At 35.5% G+C, this 9144-nt stretch overlaps 1 protein-coding gene across 1 annotated transcript in view; it reads right to left on the reverse strand.

The window, feature by feature from the left end:
- Window positions 1-4280: 4280 nt before the first annotated feature.
- The window catches only part of AQP11 (aquaporin 11), a 12320-nt gene continuing 7456 nt past the window's right edge, over window positions 4281-9144 (reverse strand). Inside the window, exons 2-3 of the mRNA XM_007107243.3 lie at window positions 7944-8060; window positions 4281-4628 (exon numbers count right to left, since the gene is read on the reverse strand). Coding sequence (XP_007107305.1) covers window positions 4549-4628; window positions 7944-8060 — 197 coding nt within the window. The 3' untranslated portion in view covers window positions 4281-4548. The remainder of the gene's footprint in view (window positions 4629-7943; window positions 8061-9144) is intronic.

The following is a 9144-nucleotide window of genomic DNA, read 5'->3' on the forward strand; positions in this document are numbered from 1 at the left end:
TGCCACCAGGGAAGCCCCACTTATGTAAATCTTAAAGTTTGCTAGATTTTGCTAAACTATTCTCCAAAACGATTGTAGCTATTTACAGTTCCACCATTAGGGAATAATGCTTCTCTATATCCTCATCAATTTTTGATATTTCCAGACTCTTGAATTTCTGCCAACCTGATGAATATGAAAGTAGAATTTCATCAGGATTGTAATTTCCATGTTCCTGATTATCAGTGAGATTGAACCCCTTCCTGCTTTGTACATTTGACTCTTCCATATTTTTTGCCCAGTTTTAAGTTATTTTTTTCTTACTGATCTGTCCTTTCTATAGTCTAGATTCCAGTCTCCTAGTCTGTGACTTGTCTTTTCATTTTGTTTACAGTGTCTTTTAAATTTATTTATCTTATTTTATTTTTTTTGGCTGCATTGGGTCTTCATTGCTGCACATGGGGCTTTCTCTAGTTGCAGTGAGAGGGGGCTACTCTTCCTTGCCATGCCCAGGCGGCTTCTCTTGTTGCAGAGCACAGACTCTAGGTGCACAGTCTTCAGTAGTTGTGGCTCGCAGGTTCTAGAACGCAGGCTCAGTAGTCGTGACACATGGGCTTAGTTGCTCCGCAGCATGTGGGATCTTCCCGGACCAGGGCTCGAACCTGTGTCCCCTGCATTGGCAGGCGGATTCTCAACCACTGCGCCACCAGGGAAGCCCTACAGTGTCTTTTAAAAGCAAGAAGTTGTGGAATCCTGTGTGCTTTTAGAAGCTAGGAATTATTCCTTATGTAGGATGCTTTAAAGTGTGGTTATTCTAGCCCTAGCCTTCTAATACAGTTTTGCTACAGTGTGTTTTTAAATAATGTGAACTAGCTCACAAATGATTGCTAAGTAGGGCAGTGATGTCCGTATAACCCAGAAATCACATTGGTTCATGTGCGGTTTTTCCCAACACATTAATATTTTGCACCAACAGTTGCGTACAGTTTTGTAATAGTTAAATCGAAGAATATATGCCTTTAAGTCTGAAATAGAGAGCTGTTGCATGATTTGATTGTTTTAATAGGCTCACTCTGGTAATAGAAACAGGAAGTTATTGCAATAATCTGGACAGGTGTAAGTAGATGGAGGCTTGACCAAACTATGCTAGTAGGCCATAATGAAAAGTAGAAAAACACATGTACACAAGAAGACATGCACAAGAATGTTTATCACATGCATTGATTTAATAGTAAGTATAAATACCATCAACAGAATGGATAAACTATGCAGTTTGAATTAACTAGAGCTGCATGTATTAACTTGAGTTATATGTTAGACAACCAAGTATAGAGTTACATTTACAGATGGATATGAGTCTGGAGTCCAGGACAGTTGTACAAGCTGGAGATAGAAATTTGGCAGTTATTAGGATATAGTTGCTATAAAGCCACAAGACTGGATAAAATTACCAAGGGAGTAAGTATAGATAGAAGAGACCTCAGAACACTGAGCCCTGGGAAACTCTATCATTTAGTTTGGGGAAAGGAGGAAGAATAAACTGAGAAGGCAATAATTTTCTGGAAGTGAAGTGATTCAGGAGGAGAAAGCAATAAATTGTATCAAATGCTGCTGATAGGTAAGAAATATGAGAACTTGATTTAACAGCATGGAAGTCACTGATGGCCTTGGCAGGAATTTCAGTGGAATGGTAGAGTTGAAGGCCTGACTAGAATGCTTCAAGAAAAAATGGGAAGAGGAAAACTGAAGAACTTCTTCAGACTCCCACCATCACATCTGCTTAACCAACTCTTCTTGTGCCCATATATTCTTACCTTTTCTCCTGTTACTATGAATGATCTGTCTGTGCTTCTAGCTAAGGCCAGCCCCTTCAGTTGTGCACTTGCTTCTATCTTTGCTAGCCAATTAAAAACTATGGACCTGGGAAATCTCCCCTCCCTTTCCTACATCATTATTTTCTCTACTGCATCATTCCCCTCAGCATGTAAACATGCTGATGTCTTTCCCACCTTAAAAAAGGAAATTCTTTCTTGACCCAATTTCCCCCACATTTTCTTTGCTTACAGCAAAAGTCTTTGAAAGAACTGTCCTACTGCTATCTCCAATTTTTCTTCTATTTCATGTTTGGGTGCAGGCATGGAATAAGCAGACAGTTGGATTTAATCAAACTGTGGTTAAGCCATGTGAGTATGATGAGATAAAGGAACAAGGGAGTTAAGATTCTATGCAAGAGTGTAATTTAAGCTGCTGAAGGAGACAAGAGTAATTGAGAGGGGAGAAAGATGTGAAAACCTGGTGGTATCAGTGGACAGAAGTTCCCCATGGGGGTTCAAAGGATCATTGGAGATGAGATAGTAGGGCGAGTGAGCTGGAGAGAGGGGTTAGTGGTTGGGGAATGAGGTATTTGAGATCAGAGAAGAGTTTGAGTTATTGGTAATGACAAGCTCAAGGTTATGACCAAAGTTGTAGTTGAGGCAGAAGAGATGGGAAAAATTATTGAAGAGCATTTCAAGTTCAGCCAATGAACTGGGAGGCCAAGATATTGGAAGGATCATCTTTGTAAGTATTGAAATCACCAACAAATATAACTGGAGTAGTGTTGTGGAGAGTGAGAGTGAGACAGGAACTAAATTCCTAAAGGATCAAGAGGGAATTGAGGGGACTGTACAGTAGATAACTGCAATAAGAAGTACCCAGGTAGAAGGTAGCATGGTCTGATGACATGTTTTTAATGGGGGGAGCAGAGTTCCATCTCCAGGCCCAGTGGTATCAAGAGGTGTGATAGAGAAAACAGCTAAGCTACCATTTGAGAGGGCTGCAGGGGAAGCCATGTCATCAGAAGTCACAACCTCTAATTCTGACAAGTGAAATTTAGAGGGCTGGGTATTTTCACAAATTAATACTCAATTTTCTTAAACCACACTCTCATGATAAAGAGACATGAATAAAAAAAATTCCTATAAGAAAAATGAAATAATAAGTGAAATTCAGCTTCATGTTTGGAAGACATAGGGAGTGGCAAAGGGACTATTTTAAAGGGACCAGTCATTTTGTGTGCTTGTAATAGCAGAGGTCAGGCCTAATACTGACTGATCTTTTGATTTTTTTCAAGAGAATCTAGAACTATGGATTTTTGTGTGGTTTAAAAACTTAAAATAACTAGCTTGTTATTTTGTTTTAAATACTGTGCAGGCCAAATAAAACAAGTCAGAGACTGCATTTAGCCATTGTTGCAATTTTATGAACTCTGCTTTTTAAAATAGAAAATACTATGGTATGTATTCATAAGTTCAAGAGTCAAAGTCCATGACCGTCAAACTGGCTGCCTTGTTGGGTAGCCTGCTGCAGTCTGGTTCAGTCTGCAGGTGTAAAGAGAGTGACTGTCACAGGCTGATCACCAAGCAGCACTTAGATCACCTAGCAGTTTATCAGTTGCTTAATTGATTATTACTCAAAACAGATCTTATTTCGCCCCCCCGCCTTTTTTTTTTTGCTTTCAGTTTTAACTCTGATAATGGAATTCCTTTGAAGAGAAACATACTTAACCTTTTATCATCTGAACTTTTAATAGAAATTAGACATACAATAAAAGAAAGCCTCTAATAGAGGAAAACTTGAAGATTCTTTAAGCCTAAAAAAAAAAAAACGCTGTTAATTCCTAAACAGATTGTAACATTATAAAGTATTTAATGTTTCTTTAAAATCTTCAATTTTCCTTTAGTCTTAATGATGACAGAGAATATTTTTTTGTATTGAAGTAGAAGTTTAAAGATGGTATTTGGCTGTATTTGACCTTGGGCAAAGCAGTAAACCCCCTTCTAGACTTCGTTTCCTTATCTGTAAAATGGAGATTAAAAATACATGCCCTACCTACTTCATAAGGTAGCTGTTCAGTCAGATGAGAATGTGAAAAGCTTACACTTTGTATGAGTGCTTTATTCAACTAAAGAATGACAGTTTGCCTAAAGCTAGTGAGATTGTCTATTTAGAGAAAATATTTTAGATTAGAATATATTTAAAATTCAGAAACCCCCTTGAGTATGAGTAGGTATATAATCTACTTCCAAAAGCAACTTTCCTATTGAAAGATGACACTGCTGATGGTATCACTGTGTGAGGTAGTGGCTGAAAAGTATCCTCTCTCCAGTTTTGTAAGCATGACTGTTTGTACTTCGGTTAAAAATCTTGTTCATTCAGGTGACACATGATACATGTACTCTTTCTTGGTCCTACCATCACCTTCCGGAACTTCCCTTCCCTTCTCACCCTGTACTCAATTTCTTTTTCATCAAAATTAACAATTATCACTTAAGATTTATGTTTAAAGAATCTCTTCTAGCAGCATTTAATATATGCTTAAAAGAACAAGTCTTAACTGAAAAACACAGGATACCTCATTTTCACAGTAATTTTTTTTTAAGTCCCAGTGATGAAAACTCTAAGGCAGTTTCTTCAAAGGAAGATAACATTGACGAATCCAGTGCAGCCAGTGTGTGAATATTAGGTGATAAAATCTTTATCACATCCATCTTGACTGTTCTGAAACTTAGTCTGAGTCTTTTAGAATAGTTACTCCTTTTTATTAATTGTATGGTTGTTATACAGCCATGGAAGGAAAACACTGAACATCAAAATCATCAGCAATATACCTGAAAGAAAAATACAGTAAAAACAAAACAATCCCTAAGGAAGTTCATAATCATTCAGTGGTTATAATTTAAGATTATATACAATTACATACCTAGAGATTTGTAGAGCTATGTTTAAAAGAATTAGCTACATCAGTTCTACATGAAACATGTAGGTATTTAAAAATATAATATTGTCACATTATTTTTCTTCAACCATGAATCCTTAAAAACAGTATGTACTTGGAAAAACCAGTAGGATCTAAACAATGAATTCAAAGGATAAATAAAATAGATCTGAAGTTCTAGTTCTGGCTCCATTACTGACTTGCTGAGTGAGAAACTCTGGACTTGGGTCTCCATTTTAGTCTCAACGATTAATAGCTTTTAGAGCTGTATTAATAAGCAAAGTATCTGAAAGAAAACTTCAGTTGACGTTTTAAATATAAATATGTTTTTTAAAAAAATCACATATTAGCAAATCTTCATTTTTGAGATCATGCCAGATAAATCTAAACTAGCACATATATATGTATATATATGTAAAAACTGATTTTTTTTAAAACATTTTTTAAGATTTAAAATTTTTCAGTGGGACATAGGGACAGAGGAGATTTAGGCACAGGACTCAAATCACTGTCTAACAGAGAAGTCTGCAGTGGTTAATGTTTTTATCTGAAGGTATGTAGGCTTAAAGCTCTAAATCAGTTTAGATTAAGAATGTGTTTTTGTCACATGCAGATTTGATAGTTTACTCCTGTTTGCTAACAAGAGGAAACCTTAAGGTTTGACTAGCATTTGGATAGCTTAACATATTTTTGAAAGATGAATCTGATTTGCAACCAAAGGCTTTAGATTTTTTAAAAAGTCAGAAACAATCTGTTAATAAATCCACAAAATTTGACATTTTCTTTATAAAGTCAGAGCTAGAAAATAAGACATTACATTTAAAACTTTCTAAAAATGGAGTTGCAGTTTCATAGAAGCAAATAGAATTTGCTAATTTTTATTATATGAAATGTGTAAGCTAGAGAATTAATTCTATATACATTCTTATAGTCACATTTCTAACATTTTATTAATTGGGGAAGATGGCAGGGCCCATTAAAGGAATTATAATTATCTCCGCTATGAAGAGAAACAAGAAAGAACAAGGACCATGTCTTCCAAGAATAGTTTGCTCCCTGCTTGGTCAAGAAGGGAAAGAAGATAGGTATCTTGCGATTAGTCTCCTCTGTCGCACTCTGTGGCACTGCCTAGTGTTTGTTTGCTTTGACTCCTCATTCTTACTTAGCTCTTTGAATGACTCTTGTAAAAATAAAATTTCTTTTTCTTATCCTTCTTAGAGTTTAATAGTGACCTTATTTCATTTGAGGCCATTTCTTTTCCCAATGGGAATGTAATTACAGTGTATGACAAAAGTCAGTGGCAAGCCAGAATTCAGTATTCTAAAAACTGCCATTTAGTCAAATGTCTTTTATCTACATCTATCGAATTATTTCTGTATTGTTTCTCATTCACAAACCTCTTAAAGCAGTATAGGAACATGGCTCTTTAAATGAAAAACTAGAAGAGAAATTTTATTTGGGTCTGTTTAGAAAAAGCTAGGAGATCCTCAGGTCAACAAAGGAAGAATCTTTGAATGTATATTTTCAACAAGCTAATTAGGGCCATACATAATTGCAAAAAAGTTTGATCCCAAGTCCATTTTTAAAAGATGCCTTGAATAGGAAGCAAAGAAATAAATAAAAGTATATTTGTTTTTCGTTTGCATATTTGGATTGTTTTTTGGATAAGTGGTTCTTTAAAATGTTTTGGTAACGGCAGCAAGTAATGTTCTCTTCCTGTTTGCACCACACTATCATGAAGAGAATATAGTCTGTTTTCCTACCCTACGACTCTCTGGACTGTATATTTGCTAAAGGGGCAGAAGTGATTGCTCCTTTTTTTTTTAATCTGTCATGAGACTTTTTTCCAGTATGTTCTTCCAGGAAGAAGTTATCAAGTGATTTAGGCTAGAAAATGTGTTTAATGAAAAAAAAGTCATGGTCTTTTCACAGAGAATGGCAATGACTTCTGTTTCTTTTTTCTTTTAAAATTCTTTTGGAAAGCCCTACTTTTTAGTTTTTTTTCAAGTAGTGAATGACATAATTCCTTAGTATCATGGGCCTACTGTTAAAATTGTAGTTGGAGCACATTAACAAATATATAATGTTAATAATATATGTTCATTTCAAATAAGACATATTAAGAGAATTTTTCCATATAAAAACTTCAGTAGACCGGTCCAATAAGTTGACCTTTTTAACTTCTTCATGAACTTCAGTGACCTTTTTTACTTCTTAAAAATTAAGAGCAGAGAAAATTTAAAGAACTTATTGGAAAATACTAGTAATCAATAGATGAGAAAAAGCTACCATTATTAGCATTTTAAAATACAGGTTTTCTCTGATATTCTTCATGTTTAGGCCTTTAGATATTGCTGAGCATAATTGATACTAAATGTGAGGAAAATTCCTAAATGAAACGAATGGAAGGTGAATGGAAGGAGTGAAGTATGATGGCTATTCAAACCTGTTATGCCTATATTCTCTCCTATAAGTACCCTCCTCCCCACCCCCCTTTTTTTTAAAGAAATGAGCAACAAGAAACAAAATGCAAACTGGATGAAAAGAAGGATGAACTAACAGAAGGCCAGCTATCCTCATATTCATTTATAGTTATGAATTATAGTCAGGCTTAAAACAGATGACTAAACAAAATCAAGAAATGCTGATAACTTACATAAGGAAATGCATATCATGATTACAGTTATAACTTTTTTATGTTATTTGACCTACCTGAAAAGGAGTTTTACATATCTGATCCAGATAGAGATAACAGGAATGCAACTTGTGGAAAATTTTAAAACTACATTTATTATAGTTCTGCATTGTTTCATGAGATGCCCTTCTGTAAAATGAGTCAAATGAACTAAATAGTATTTTATTTGGAGCTCACAAACTTGAAAAAAACAAATTCCTTTAGCCAAAAAAAAAGATTATTTTTTAATGGAAGTAATTACTCCTCACTTTTTTGCCCTCGTATCTGAAGGCTTCTTAAAGTGGTATCAGACCTCAAACTGACTATCCTTAACTAGGTAGTTTGTTTCTTTGACGATAAAAACAGTTTTAAAGGATACTGCACAAAATAAAATGTTATTTCAGGCATAACATTTCCTACCTTTTTTCTGTCTGTTTCTACTCTGGCTTTGGAAATTGACATGTTACAGTGACATTCCATATCATATTTAAAATATTCTAATCTTTTAATCATATTAAATAAAAATATGCTTACCTAAAGAAGGAGCCAGCCAATATACTATAAAAAATTGAAGGAATGCTTCATCAAAACACTTGAAATGTAGTGAAAGTGCCAAAGCTGGATTAAATACAGCTCCTGTTAGACTTCCTCCTGTAATACATTTTAAACAGAATGATACCAAACCATATATCTTACATTTTCTTGCAACTAGAAATACAGGGATTACTAAATGTAACTATTTCATTTTAGGTATTTAAGTATTCTTACTCTGTAATCTTCCTTTGCAGAATCACCTGGCATAGAGAATAAAAATAGATTATAGATTATAATATGCCAGGTGCAAAAAAGCAGGGGTGGGGGGACAAAGGACATTAAGAATTTTAATCCAGTGCTCTTCCTATAGTATATTATAAAATGTACATTGAAAATTAACCTACTCTGTTATTGTTCCTACGGTTTTATAAAACGGGAGATTTGGCTGCCCTTCTTAACATTCATCAACTTAAATGAATGAATAATAATAAAAATAAAACGAAAGTACATTTAAAATGGGTACAATACCCCAGGATCCTCTTGAGCAGAAGTACCTCTGCTTTGAAAACAAAAAATAAAATGGACCAAAGCATTATCATTGACTCCATTTTTACTTGGCAGCAGAGCCCTGAAGAAGTGACTGTGAATGTTGTGTGAATTATATCTCAATAAAGTGGTTACAAAATTTTTAAAAATAAAAAAAAGTGAGTAGTCGTGAAAGATAAGCACAAATTCTAACTGTTGACTACTTTTCAGGATTCATGGTCCAGCTCTGCACACAGGGTCTCTCTCTGAGATGGGGCCCAGGAGCTTATAGTTCTGGCTACACAGCAAGTAAGGAAAGGCAAAAGAGGTTGGACTGCCTGTCCAGTGGTACTCACCAGAACTGTGGCTCAGCTTTTCAAAACATACTCTAATTGTATCCCTGAGATAGAGACATTTCTGGTGGTTGTTCCATGTGGAAGCTTGGGCACACTTGTCTGCCTCTGACTCAGCCACAGCTACAGATCCAGAGATCTTCACAAATTTTACACGGACATATGCCACTATAGCATGTTAATTGTCTTTATAAAATGCAGTGAAGGGCTTCCCTGGTGGCGCAGTGGTTGAGAGTCCGCCTGCCAATGCAGGGGACACGGGTTCGTGCCCCGGTCCGGGAAGATCCCCCATGCCGCGGAGCGGCTAGGCCCGTGCGCCATGG

Source organism: Physeter macrocephalus, chromosome 16, assembly GCF_002837175.3.
Source record: "Physeter macrocephalus isolate SW-GA chromosome 16, ASM283717v5, whole genome shotgun sequence".
Lineage (NCBI taxonomy): Eukaryota > Metazoa > Chordata > Mammalia > Artiodactyla > Physeteridae > Physeter > Physeter macrocephalus.